Source organism: Sorex araneus, chromosome 5 (assembly GCF_027595985.1).
Source record: "Sorex araneus isolate mSorAra2 chromosome 5, mSorAra2.pri, whole genome shotgun sequence".
In the NCBI taxonomy this organism is placed as follows: domain Eukaryota; kingdom Metazoa; phylum Chordata; class Mammalia; order Eulipotyphla; family Soricidae; genus Sorex; species Sorex araneus.
This window is the reverse complement of record NC_073306.1, coordinates 183,373,103-183,388,033: the sequence shown is the minus strand read 5'-3', so window position 1 is coordinate 183,388,033 and position 14,931 is coordinate 183,373,103. Positions and strand designations below refer to the sequence as shown.

At 39.7% G+C, this 14,931-nt stretch overlaps 1 protein-coding gene across 7 annotated transcripts in view; it reads right to left on the bottom strand.

Annotated features, from left to right (window-relative positions):
* EXOC1 (exocyst complex component 1) overlaps nt 1-14,454 on the bottom strand; it is a 57,268-nt gene extending 42,814 nt beyond the window's left edge. For 2 of the 7 annotated variants that reach the window (XM_055138305.1, XM_004616443.3), the window contains exons 1-4: nt 14,259-14,448; nt 9,396-9,529; nt 6,166-6,296; nt 998-1,157 (exon numbers count right to left, since the gene is read on the bottom strand). In XM_055138305.1, the coding sequence (XP_054994280.1) occupies nt 998-1,157; nt 6,166-6,296; nt 9,396-9,519 (415 nt within the window). In that variant the 5' untranslated portion in view covers nt 9,520-9,529; nt 14,259-14,448. Of the gene's footprint in view, nt 1-997; nt 1,158-6,165; nt 6,297-9,395; nt 9,530-14,258 lie in introns of all 7 variants that reach the window. The other 5 variants (XM_055138303.1, XM_055138302.1, XM_055138304.1 and 2 more) reach the window with 5 other exon arrangements.
* Between the last annotated feature and the right edge of the window lie 477 nt (nt 14,455-14,931).

Below are 14,931 nucleotides of genomic sequence, written 5' to 3'. Positions count from 1 at the left end.
TTTACTTATTAAAAGTCTAAGAATATTATCCTGACAACAGAATAATAGTAAGTGCTTTGGGGTACTATATAATAATATTTTATAATTAGAAATATATTTTATAATAACTAATATTTTAAAGGCACTCTTGATATGTAACATTTTGAGGTACTATATACCTAACAGTAATCTCATCACATTCTTATATTAAGTAATTTAATCCTTATAATTTTTCTAAGGTAGATACCATTATCGCTAATTCTAGATAAGGAAACTGTGGAATCTGAGGTCATATAACTTACATATGAAAAAGTCAGAATATGAAGCCAGGTAGTTTGACTCCAAATGTGTGTTCTTAAATCATCCCACCTACAATCACTTGGCACAAATACAGCCAAAGGATAGTCATCTCATAGTTGCTTAAACAGTAGAAAGAATGAAAAATTTTTTTCAAGGATCAGTTAAATATGTGATAATATATCCATACAATGGAATACCACAGACCCATTAAAAATAATGTCGATGTAAGAAAGATGTTCATGATAGATTATCTGAAAAGTATTTTAGGAAATGATACAAATGTCTTTATTTAAAGTAATTAACTATGCATAAAAAAAGACTAGAAATATATTCACCAAAATTTTAACCGCATCTCTGAGGGTTAAGTTCATCATGATTTTCATTTACCTCGTCTCTCAATTTCTCTAATAGGAAGTCAACATTTATTTCAGTTTTGTTTGTAAAAATGGTTTCAGGGTCACAGAGATAGTACAGCAGGCAAGGTGCTGCTTGCACATCGCTTGCCAGGGCTCAATCCCTGGTTCTGTACAGGGTCCTGTGAGCACCAACATGAATAATTGCTGAGCACAGAGCCAGGAGCAAGCACTGAGTATTGCCAAGTGTGGTCCACAAACAAATGAAAAGGTAATTCAATGTTGTAATTCTCTGATTAATGCTAAACTATATATTCACTTACAGAAACACTTGATTTCACATACACATTCTTATTTAGCTTTACCTTCCAAAAGTTGTGAGCTAACATTGACAAAGTCAATTTTCTTTCGGAGATAACGCTGATTCAATTTCCAAATGCATGAAATAAATGCATTCTTTTCAGCAGTGCTGCTGGCAACCCATTTATATATTTTTTCAAAATGTAAATCAAATTCAGGATTTTCCTGAAATAAAAACATAAAAGCTGTTAGTTAAAAAAATATATCCCTTTTTCATTACTGTAAATGTACATTTGGTAAAGTCAAAAGAAACTAAATCTACTGTTGAAAAATAAAATCACTATTAAAGATCTGCTAAGTAACTTGCACAAAATAGGTTCAGATAATTCAATTTATAGTCAAAATTTTGTCTCTAGGGCACTGGAATGATAGTACAGGGGTTAAGACACTTGCTTTAACCAGTTCACTCCACAGGGCCTCATATGTCCCCAGGAGTGATCCCTGAACAGAGACAGGAGTACGGTTGGGTGTGATCCCAAACCAAACAATTTAACAAACAAAAACTTTGCCTCTCAGGGAGATGAGTGTTGAAAGTAGATAAAAGACCAAACATGATGGCTTCTCAGTATCTATACAGTAAACCATAATGCCTCAAAGTGGAGAGAAAGTTAAAAGGAAATTGTCTGCCACAGAGGCAGGGGGTAGCATGGGGTGGAGGTGGAGGTGGCTGGAGGGATACTGGGACATTGGTGGTGGAAATGGACTCTGGTGGAGGGATGGGTGTTCTATCACTGTATGACTGAAACTCAATCATGAAAGCTTTGTAAGTATCTCAGGGGGATTAAATTTTTTTAAAAAGTGAAAAAAAAAGATAAACTGGATTAAAAATACTTTTCTTTCTATGCTTCATAAGTTGATGAATGGAAACAAATGCTCTCCACGTAATGGCTCCATGTCTCAGTTTCCTAGTCTGTAAGATGCCAATGGTCTTCAGTTTGGATGTAGGTCCAATTTTCCTTTATTGAGAGGGCAGGGATTTTGACCACATATGATTTGGCTTAGGGCTGGCGCTGTGTTCAGGAGTGAGCCCTGTCAATGCTCTGGGGATCATATACAGTGCCAGGTGTCAAACCAGAGTTGGCCATATGGAGTCAAGTCTTAATCCTGTATAATCTCTCCAGTCCCTAATTTTTCTTTTTAAATTGCTTTTTTAAAAGGGCTAAGATTACACTCTTTCTTTACTACTTTACTCATAATTGTGACTTAACTCCTTGATCAAGAAAATATATTCTAATTAAGACATGAGAAAAGTACAACCTACACTGAGGTCTGGTTTCTAAGGACAAGTGAGGTGAAATACAGGGACTGTTCCAAATTTCAATTCTGAAAACACAGAATGATTCACAAAAGTGAAAACATACAGGTCTTAAAAGTGTTTTCAAGAATGGGAGACTAACACCCAAGAATAGTAGAGATCAGTACAGGAGGATTACTCCACAGCTTAGAGGCTGGCCTCACAGGCTGGGGGAAAAGGCAGTTCAGATAGAGAAGGGACCACCAAGTAAAGGGTGCTAGGAGAGCCCGCTCGGGATGGGAGATGTGGGCTAAAAGTAGGCTATAGACTGAACATGATGGCCACTCGATACCTCTATTGCAAACCAAAACACCCAAAAGGAGAGAGAGCAAAAGGGAATGCTCTACCACAGAGGCGGGGTGGGGTGGGGTGGGGAGGGACAAGGTGGGGGTGGTGGGAGGGATGCTGGGACCACTGGTGGTGGAAAATGGGCACTGGTGGAGGGGTGGGTACTCGATCGTTATATAACTGAAACGCAAGCATGAAAGTTTTTAAGTCTGTAACAGTACCTCACGGTGATTCATTCATAAAAAATGAAAAAAAATTATTTTCAAAGAAGGCCAAATTATGTGAAAAATGGCGCAACTTTTTCCACGTTGCTCAAGTCTCATTTTAGCAACAATTCCAGGCCAGGTATTATTATTATTATTAATAATTATTATCAGTAATTCCCTTGAGAAGAACTAATTGGTTACTGTATAAGAGATGAAAATATATGAATGTGTACTTTTCTTAACATCTGTTGAATCAAAAGATAAATGGGAATGCTTTTAATGTGGCACATTAATAATAATAATAATGGTATTACCATATTAATAATATATTCAATTAAAGTGTTACTTCGTGTGAGGGGAAACAAAATGTAAACTGAAGACCTCAGAAGAAAGGGAAGTTATTTCAAACATTAAGTTATATCAATTGTAACAAACTTCATAGACGACTGCGAAACACTGGGATCATTTTGGGATGGGGACACAACAGTGTGGTACACTATGCAACAGTATCAGAGCAGCATGGAGTGGCTAATTAATTTCATGAATCACTTAATAAGCAAAATTGAAGTGTCAAAAGATGAAAAACCTGCATTTACAATGAAAATGTAATTGCCCCATTACTTATTAAAAAAATCTAAGAGCACTGGCATCTAACGTGAAACCTGATGGGAAATGATCTCTTCCCTGGGATCCTTCCCATAACACCATCAGAGCAGCTGAATGCTCTCGTGGCAACACTCACACCAATCAATGTGTGATAGCAAATGGCTAATGTTAGACTATGTATAAAAATTTTATCTTAATATCCATATATAGAGTACACACATCAAGGTGCCTACATAAAATGGAAAAAAGGAAATCCATTAAGCGAGTCAGCAATGAGGTATTGGCTGTAAGAAAACATTCAAGTAAGCAATTAGCAATGCTAGTGTACCATGTGAGTCAATAGGGTTAGAAGGGCAAAACCACTGAATGGAAAAGGATTTTTAATAGAGATGTATTTCTAAAAAGCCCACAAAGTATTTTATCTTAAACAGAAACCTACCAGAAAGTCTCTCTTCTTGATCTCTCTATGGTAACAGAAATTGTTCAATAACTTATTAATGTGTTTTAAAAGTTCCATTTAAACTTTCTTGCACATATGCATGTGCTCAAAACACATACTAACTACTGCTTTCATATTTCATATCTAACAAAATTGGGTATTCCCAATAAATGAGAAATAAAAACAAAGGTCCAGTTTACCTAAGATTTTTGTCTTATATATATATGTGTGTGTGTACATATATTTTTTTTTCCAAAATGTTTGGGGGCTGGAGAGATTATTCAACAAGCTGAATTTATGCCCTACATGCAAAAAGCCTGGGTTCAACCCCCACCAACTCATGTTTCCCCGAGCATCACTGGATGTGGACAAATCACATACTCTCTCTCTCTCTCTCTCTCTCTCTCTCTCTCTCTCTCTCTCTCTCTCTCTCTCTCTCTCTCTCTGTTTGAATCAACTGACTGTCATTTTCTCCATCACTCCAATGACAGGAGTATCTGAGATACTCCTCAGAGTATCTATACCAGGGTGAGGGTAAAACCATGATTTTATTTTGCCTGAAAAACTACTTTACAAAATTTCCTGCAAAAGTCGTGTTTATTTCTTTGTATCTTTTAAACAAGAACAATGACTTACAGAACTAAATCAAAAGATATCTAAAAATGCACCCTAGATAGTACAAATCGATGTGATGAAAGTTTCCCCAGAATGCTGGGTATGTTTGGGGTTGGACAGGATGAGGCTGAGGAAGCATCTAATTTAATCAGGTAAGTTCTTAGTATTTTTTGAAAAATGGTATTGCTATTAAAAGTCTAGAGATTTCAGGAATAAAGGAAGACTTTTAGAAAGATTATCAAATATTCAACATTTCTTAGAGCTTGAGTGTGGTTTAAGTGAAAGGAGTAAGAGTTACATTCTTGAAACGAAATGAAGTATCTACTTCCTGTACTAGAACCACAAACATCAAACCATGGTCTCAAAAGACCAGCTTTTGGCGGACTCACCTGGTGATTATACATTAATTTATGAGAACTAACAAAGACTCACTTTGACAGTATTATTAAAATGTAATTTTAAGGTAGGTATGACCATAACAATGAGAACATTTAAAAAAAACTCCACAACACCTCACTTTAAATTTGTACTGGAGAGATAACCCAAGCACCAACATGGGTGCCTTGCATCGCATCTGGCTGACTCCAGGTCAGTCCTCAGCAATGCCAGGTCCTCTGAATATGACCGGGGTCAGCCCTAGAGGGCTTTGGCACTGCTGGGTGACCTATTAACCCTCAGCACCACAAGGTCTAAGCAGCACCACATCCCTGGACCTCACACTATCTGCTCGGCTGAGAATCACTGGAAACCCCTCTCCCTGGCGAGTTCTGTACTAGATTTACAGTTTTAGGGTCAAAGAGATAGCCCAAAGCACTGGAATTTGCATGGTAGTGCCAGATTCAAGCTCCAGCCCTGCCAGTTTCCTACGCAATGCTGTGAGGGCCCCCAAGCACTGCTGGATGTGGCCTAAAAACCAAAATAAATAAATAAATAAATAAAATAAAGCTAAGTTCATGGACTTTATACTAAGTATGCCTGGTCTAATACAGAAATGCACAATCAAGATTATTCTGCTCTAGGGTTAGAGCAATGAAACAGGAGGTAGGGTGTTTGCCTTGCACATGGCCAACTGGGGCCCAATCCCTGGCATTCCATATGGTCCCCTGAGCACCACTAGGAGTAATTCCTAAGTGCAGAGCTAGGAGCAACTCCTGAGCACTGCTGGGTATGATCCCAAAAGCCAAAAAAAAAAAAAAAGATTATTCTGCTCTAGTTTATGGTGCATGTGCATACACAAATACAACAGCGAAAGCAATACAATAAACACACAGTACTTATGTTTAGTAGCCTGAGAGTGTGATGTGGGAAAATCAAGGTTGAATAATACACTTCTGATAACTCTTGCTTAGGTGGTAGACCAGAGTCATAGAACAGCAAGTTGGAGACTGAACCTGGCAGTAAAACTCTTAGGAGACATAATGCTACATCAAAAAATAAAAATCATTTTCTGAAAACAGGTAAAAAGCTAAGAAAAATATAAAGTAGGAGAGGTAAGAATACATGCCTAATATGTGTAAGGTGCTGGGTTCTATAGAACCATTACTGCATGGCCCCAGAGCACTCCTGTGTGAAGCCCTAATGGGCTCCAGGTACCAACAGGCCTGCACTGCTGAGCTCATCAACTGATCTCCCCCGGGCCCCAGTTTTCCTACCACCCTTACCAACACTGCCCACAGTCTAGAGTGCAGTTATTATAATTAAACATTTTTAAAAAGCGACCTTTACCTTGATAGCATCTTTAGCATCAACCACAGCAAGGTCTCGAAGGGTCCAAGCAATCTGCCTTTTGTAGAAATCCCCCTTATCAGATTTCTTGACCTTGACCACCTTCACCTGCACGGGACGTTCGGTAGTCACTGTTGAGTGAAAACAGCCATTCAGTTGCAATATTATTTACCGATTCTTCATTCATTCATCCACTCACTGCATAAGAGTTGTCATGTGCCTATACGTGATGCTGAAACGAACAGCAGTTGTTCTCACATGCTATGACTGAGGAACACAATGGATACTAATGGGAGTATCTACATCAAACTGTAGGGCTGGAAGCAGATTCCTTGGGAAGTGAGGTTCTACACCAGATTTTTGCTGTTTTTGCAGTCCTGTGGATCAAACTCAGAACCTCATCAGAGTTTCCAACTACTTTTATTTTATTTTATTTTATTGTTTTTTTTTTTGGGTCACACCCGGCGATGCACAGGGGTTACTCCTGGCTCTGCACTCAGGAATTACCCCTGGTGGTGCTCAGGGGACCATATGGGATGCTGGGATTAGAATCCGGGTTGGCCGCGTGCAAGGCAAACGCCCTACCCGCTGTGCTATTGCTCCAGCCCCTCCAACTACTTTTAAAGGAGTACTATGAAGGCAGCTATACAAAGCTCGAACGGGCAGAAGAGACAGTACAGTGAGGAGGGAGCTTGTATTGTACACTTTTGACTGGGGATCGAGTCCTGGCATCCCATATGGTCTTCTGAGCCCATCAGAAGTGACCCTAAGTGCCCTGACCACTGCTGGGTGTGGTCCCCAAACAAACTGAACTACAGTTTTTTTAAAATGCTAATAAAAAATCCCCTCAAATCTTGAACTTGGCAAGGTGATTAAAAATTTAGGTGAAAGAATAGTCAAGGCAAGACAAAATGAAAATTAGATATAAGAAAACCAGACTTACACAAAGACTCACTACCACATTTTAGTAAATGCCTAAATGTGAAAGTCAAAATTATAAAACTTTTAAACAATAGAAAATTCTTTTTATCATTTCAGAAGAATATTTTAAATGATATACAAATGGAGGCACAAAGAATCACATTGATACATTTTATTTCAGTAAAATTATAAATTTCAAAGACTTCACAAGCCATAAACTGCAATGCATGTAACCAATGCAGAAACAGTATACAAATTACATAAAGGGCTTGTATGATCAGTAAAAAGTCAACAAACACAATAGAAAAATATGCAAAATGCTTAGTCAAATGAGACAGGGAACTGTTTCTTATTTTAAAGTGTTTTAAAGTAATTAATCAGTTCATGAAAAGATGCTTAATTTCAATTATTAATCATGGAAAAGCAATGTAAATCCACACTGTAAATGAAATATTATTTCACACCCACAAGATTAAAAACAATTGAAGTCTGTCAAAGCCAAGGGTTAAAACCAAGTTTTATATGAGATGTTTGAGAACCCAAAACACATAGATGATCAAAATAACTACTTTTTCTTTTTTTCAGTGAAGTAAAAAAAATTTTTTTTTTGCTTTTTTGGGTCATACCCAGAGATGCTCAGGGGTTACTCCTGGTTCTGCACTCAGAAATTACCCCCTGGCGGTGTTCAGGGGACCATATGAGATGCTGGGAATTGAACCCCGGTCAGCTGCATGCAAGGCAAACGCCTTACCCGCTGTGCTATTTCTCCAGCCACAGTAAAATAGTTTAATTAAAAGAAATTTACTTACAGAAATGTAAGGGCAGAGAGAGGGGGAGCCCGGGAGAGAGGAAGGAGAGAGAGAAAGATGATCAAGAGAAAACCTGGGCGTCTAGTGGAGTTTAACATTCAAATACCTATGCCCCAGCAATCCCACATTTACGCATGAACTGAAGAAAAGGCTCGCCTGTGCCCATCAGGACAATAGGACAGAGTCAGAAGTGCTATCTGAACAGCAAAAACCTGAAAAATATAACCCTCATGTTTATCACTGGTAGGATGAATAAACGAACTCTCACAAAGGAGATTATTAACATGTAGTAGATCACTATATATCAGTGAAGTGGAAAGAACTAGAACTACATGAAAGAACAGAGATCAAAGTCATGACTGTGAATATAATGTTGAGAGGCTGAAGTCACTAATGACTGCATATATATAGAATTCAGCTTATGCAAAATTCAAAGATATGCAAAGTTAAATATATTAGCGAGATAAAAAACAGATATGGTAAACTGATTTGAAAAAAAGCAAGGAAATAAAGTAGTTCCCCCCTTATTTAATGGTGAGATCCAAGACCTCCAATGGAGATCTAAAAAACCACAAATAATACCACACCCCTATATATAATGTCGTTTCCAGTAAGAATCAACAAGTTCTTAGAAACCATAATTTTAAAGTGCTGAAAAGAAGCAGGCATTTAAGTAATGTCTTTTCATTCAAAGTCATTCTGGATTGTTTTCATCAATCCTATAACAAAATAACACTGCAATAACAAAAGGACGTTGAATAAGAATAAAGTCTAATTTAGAAGTCAGGCACAGTAAAGATTAACAACAACACACAAAGAAATAGAACAATTATAACATAATACTATGATAAAACTTAAGTGAATGTGTCCTCCTCACATCTGCAAGTAATTGGAAACCTAGAAAGTAAAACTACAAATAAGGGGGGTTTGGGAGGGGTTATCTTCTATAGTAAGCTAATATTCAGCTAAACTACTTCTTAATTAGGGAAGAAGTGGGATCAGGAACAAGCACAAAGGGAATGTCTTTTCTTATTCTGGGTGATGAGTCCCAAGGGTTCAGAAAATGGTAACATCATATCACTGTCACTGTGTCACTGTCATCCCATTGCTCATCGATTTGCTCGAGCAGGCACCAGCAATGTCTCCATTTTGAGACTTCTTGTTACTGTTTTTGGCATATTGAATACGCCACGGGTAGCTTGCCAGGCTCTGCTGTGCGGGTGAGATACTCTCGGTAGCTTAATGGGCTCTCCGAGAGGGGTGGAGGAGGTTACATCATATATACATGTAAATCATTATACATTCAGCATCATGTATTATAAAGTTTTTAAATATCTATTTAATATTTAATTGAAAACAACTGAAAAAGTGGATTTGTCGGCCCATTAGCTTTTCCAATTACACAAATAATGAGAATATTTAAAACAAGGAAGAAATGTATCCATGGAAGTAAAACAACAGAAGATGCAAAACAGACCATTTTTCTTACTTCATACCCACCTGTTGCACACAAAAAGCAGTTCTTTTTCTTTTTTCCTGCTTTGCAAACATTGACAATACTCAGCAAGCGCTCATCATTTGGTGTAAAAATATCTCTCTGTAGTGCATGCTTGATTGCTGTCATCTTTATTCAGCTGAAGAAAATTCAGAGAAGAATTAAGTGAATTTTCAAAATAACTCTTAGATCCAACTGTGATTTAAAAATCTTATTTAAAGCTAATATACATAGAAAGAATGATATGATACACTAATATAATACATAATAAAAAGAAAACCCTATATCTTTGAAAGAAAAATTAGAAAGCCCATCATAACAACTTCTAAAATCTTTGAAGTGCTCACTAAGTACCATACTAAAAATATTAAGAAAAAATTAAAATACATACTCAATCTTTAAATATAATTTCCTATCAACTTTCATAACTCTATAAAAAAAGTATCCCATTAAAACTTGAGAAAAGAGGGGCCAAAGAGATCGTACCAAAGAGGTTGCACATGGCCCACCTGGGTTCAATCTTCATTATCCCATATGGTTCTCCAAGTACTGCCAGGAGAGATTCCTGAATATAGAGCCAGGAATAACCCCTGAGCATCGCTGGGTATGGTCCAAAAATCAAACAAATAAAAACTTGAGAAAAGGGATTTTCAATAGATCACTTTTTTGGTCTTTTAGCTATGACCAAATTAACAGATATTTCTACAAAGATACATATATACATACATATATATATGAGACACACTTTTTATAGTGTCATTTTCATATGACACACTATATTAAAGATGAACATCATTAGCATTTGCAAAAACGGAAGATAAAAGCATTTTATATCCACTAGGATCGTGATAATAAAAGACAAGTGTTGGTAACAACATGAAAAAGGAACACATATCACTGATGGTTATAAGATGATGCAATTACTTTGGAAAGTTTGGCAGTTCTTCAAGAAGTTAAGCATGGAGTCATCATATAGACTAAATTCTACTTCTAGGTGAACACTCATATGAAAATAGATCTACTCAAAAAAAGTGTACATAAATATTTGTATAGCATATTCACAATAGTCCCCCATCCCCCCAAATAGAAGCAACTCAAATGTCAATCCACTGATGAACTGATATAACAAAATAAAGTATATTCTGGACCAAACATGGTAACTTCTCAGTATTTGTATTGCAAACCATAATGCCCAAAAGTAGAGAGTATGGGGAATATTGTCTGCCATGGAAGCAGTGGGGGGGTGGGGGGCGGATGGAGCCCTGGTGATACTGGGGATACTGGTGGTGGGGAATGTGCACCGGTGGAGGGATGGGTGTTTGACCATCGTGTGATTGTAGCTCAAACATGAAAGTTTATAACTATCTCACGGTGATTCAATAAAATTTAAAAAAATAAATTAATAAAGTATATTCATGCAGTGGAATGTTATATTGCCTTAAAAAAAAGGAACAAAGCACTGGCATAGTTCTGAGTTGATGAGTGAGTTTGGTCAACATCAGACAGCAGATACAATGGTCATCATAACAGGCTATATCACACACCTAGATATGTAGTAGGCACCTAGGTCTGTATACATATAGTCTATAATGTCTGTACAATGACTAAATTGCCTAACAATGTATTTCTTCAAACAGATATCCTGGAGATGAGACATGATTGTACATATTTGACCACTAGTGAGTTCTGAAAACATGCTAGTGAAAGGAGCCAGTTATAAAGAACCACTATTATCCTATGATTCAATTTATATGAAACACCCAGAGAAGACAAATCTGGTTAGGGAGTGATTGTGGTTTCAAGGGTTGCGGACAAGGCGTTATGAAAAATGACTGCTTGTTCAAGTAGCTCTCCTCTCCCTGCAGGAGCTTTACTCTAAGTCTGGGTAACTTGTTTTGTCAGACTTGATGGATCATGAGACTTCTCATGGCGAGGGGTCACAAATCCATGTTCACTGTTTTATTATAAAGGCCTAAATGCAGTTAAAGTGTTTTTGTTGATGGGTTCTCTCTAACACTTTCTTTGGTGGTTTATTTTCTTATTACTCATAAATGTTGCTACAAATCCTTATTCTCTCCATCAGCCCCCACTCTACTGCCAGCACTCCCTTCTGCAAATGACTCTCCATCGTCTACCCTACAGAGAACAGTCAATGAAGTACAAGTCTTCCTGAGAAGTTTTTCTCCAATTATACTCTTCTTTCATCCTAAATCCCATATGGCTATTATAGGATGTCCATGTTATAATCCTTTTAAAAGAATTCGAGGGCCTAGACACTGTGTTAAAAGTCTACTCCTGCTAATGCGTAGCTCACACTGGATACTAGCCAGTTCACTTTTCAATCACTGGGATTTTGCTTATGTGATTTCCTGGAATTCCCTTATCTATGGGAAATTCCAACTATTTCCTTAAGGTCCTTTGCCTTCTCCAGATGGAGCCCTGGCGACACTGAGCTTCTACTAACACGGCTCCGGGATGCGGGACTGGGACATCTCCAAACCGCACAGCCACTTACGCTTACGCAGCAAGGCAACCTTTCCTGAAAAATGAAAACATACAATCTAATGATGCATCCAACATGTCTGACTGTTGGAGGAAAACCTCCAAATAATGATAGTGAGATTCCTGCTGAAAATTGAATGTAATCAAAGTAAGGAAAGAGTAAAGTGGAAATTGTCTGCCACACAGGCAGAGGGGGAGTGCGAGGGGTGGCATGCGGATTTTTTGGTGGTGGATCAAATATGAAAACTTGGTAACTGTATCTCACAGGGATTCTATAAAAAATATATATTTTTTTAAAAAGATCCTGCTGTTTCTCTCTCTCTCTCTCTCTCTCTCTCTCTCTTTTTTTTTAAAAAAAAGAAAAATCACCTCTTCAGTGAAGTAATCACACACACACACACACAAAAGTGATTTTGGGAGCTAAAGATGTAGCTCAGTATACATTACATGAATGAGTGCCTGGTTCTTTTTCTACTTATCATTTCCCCTATACTCTGTAACATAGCATTGAAAAAATAATAGTTTTTCAGTTAGCTATAGTCTCACTTCCATTAAAGTAGTCTTTGTAGGTAAAGACAATGTATTATTCATTTCTGCATTCAGAAGACCTGAAGACAGAAGAATTAATAAACAACTTTTGATAACACCAAGTGATATGAAAACTATAGCTTCCCTATGGTTTCCCCTCCTTCCCATCTCTCTAATCTGCAAGCAATTGTCCGTGTTTAAAAACATTTATAGCCAATTCCCCCTCCACGGTGAACAGGATATCTGCTGCCTCTTCAGTGGATTTCTTGAATCCACACACAATTAATTCTGTTCTGTTCCCACTGACAAGACACTAACCCAGGTTCCTAACAACTACATCTACTTAATGTAATACTACAGTATCTGCTTAGCTCTCTGCAAGTTATCACAATCTCCAAACAATACACAACTAATATTAAAACGTAGCTTTTATCATATTATTTAACACATTCCCGTTTCAACACAGTTGTCTAATGTTCCCAAATACAAGCTTCCCACTCCAACTCCTCCCCCATCTTTCCAGGCTTTCAAGTCTTTTCTTAGATGCTTTCCCATGCAGGGAGTATTATCTCCCTCCTCTCCAAGCCCTAATTACACTTCATGGTTTATAGGGAATTGATTCAATAAAGGTCTTAATCCAAATTGATCTCCCCTTTCAACTGCTATAGCACTTACAGCATCCACTAAACAATCAGAGCACTTGCTGTCTAATTGGTTCATGAGATCATAAACTTCAGGATCTTAACTCTTTGAGAAAGGTGGGAGGAAGGCGGGGAGAGAAAGAGTAAGAGGAAGGGAAGGGAAGGAGAGGGGTGGGAGCAACGCTTGTATATTCTCTCGTAATCGGTACTCAACAAATAACCTCTGGAGATAACCCGAACTGAATAGTTAAATGAATCAAAAGGCCTCCTGAGTTATCGTGGCCAACAGTTAATGCACAGCAGCCAAAAGCAACGACGGGGTGTGTTATGCCTGGTAAGTGGTAAAACAAAAAGAGGACTGGAAACACCTCATAAAGCAGTCAGGCATAATGAGAGGCACTGAGTGACCCTAAAATACTGATCCCTACTTGGTGCCGGGCACTCAGGTCTGGGGCACTGTGGGGCAAGGGACAGCGTTCCTAGAGACTGAAGACCACGCCTTCCGAACTGAGCAATCAAGTCTCCAGTGCCGATGAAGTGCCTCTCTAAGGCACTGAATACAAGACTAGAGGTCTTTGAAAACTACCCTCCAGGTTTAAGAGGGCACGTCTGAGTGCCGGCCAGTCCCTGCCTACTCCGTGTTGCTCCTTGATTTCATCGGGGTCACGCACCCACGGGCTGGACAAAGGACTTGTCAAAGCAAGTGGGTTGGGCCCTTTCCGCTGCCGAGCCACTCGAGCACGTGGAACACTGTCACCGCGCTGAGCTAGCGGTGCGCCCAGACGGGCGGCGGGGGGCGGGGCCCGGGGGTGCACTGGAAGAGATTTCGAAGACAACGGGGCCTTGAGGAGAGAAAAAGGGCAAGCGACTGCCACGCCCTTCTCGCCACACCAAAGAAACGCTCGGAGCCGACGTGCAGGAACGAAATCAAGTCAGGGGAGACGGAGGCGGAACCGGAAAAGGACGCGACAGCATCGCCGGCCCAGGCCCCAGGACAGGGAGGGCGTGCGACGCCCCCAGCGTCTCAGCCAGACTGGGCAGGAAGGGAAAGGGGCCCTGACGCTGGAGAGCGAGGAGCCCAACCCCGGGCGCAGGGCTGGCACCAGGCCGAGGAGTGGCCTCCGACCCTGGGGCCCGCCCGTTCGCTCGTCTGTCCGCCGCCGCCAGGACGCTGGGCAGCCGCCGCCCCAGGCTTACCGCAAGGCCGGACCGAGCCCGGCTGCGCCCAGGCGGGTCCTCTAAGACGGAGACACGTTGGGGCTGGGGCGGTCACCGCTACTAGGACGCGCCTCTCAATTGAACGGTGCACCCAAAGCAGCCGTTTCTCCACCACTTCCCATATCCGGGCACGTGACACATCTCACGCCGGAAGAGAAGCGCTGAGAAGGAAGGAGAAGCCCGTGCGAAAAAACCTGCGGCCAATAGGCACGGAGAGTGGGCGGGACCTGTGTAGTGGGCGTGGCGAGGCGAGGAGGGCTCCTCCCTGGGGGCGTGTCAAGCGCGGACAGGGGCGGGGCCTCTGGTTCGCGGACGTGGGAATTTGATGTATCTTAATCTTTACCTTCTGTAGAAAAGCTATTTTGAACTCAGTTTGAAAACTAGCAAGTGAGGTATTTTTGAGTCATTAAATGGTTCCTTTCTGTATTGGAAATTGTCATTTAATTTATAATTAAAATACCAGCTGAATTTGTTAATGCAAAAAAAAAAGGTATTTGTTCCTATATTTTTAGAAACACGTATAAGAAGCTATTCAATTAACTGATTTTTGGAATGTGTGAACCTGTTCAATTCTAGAGCGGGTAAGGCACTTACCTTGCAGTCGGCCACAGACCCCTGGTTTAATTCCCTGTACCTCACGAAGGTCCTCCGA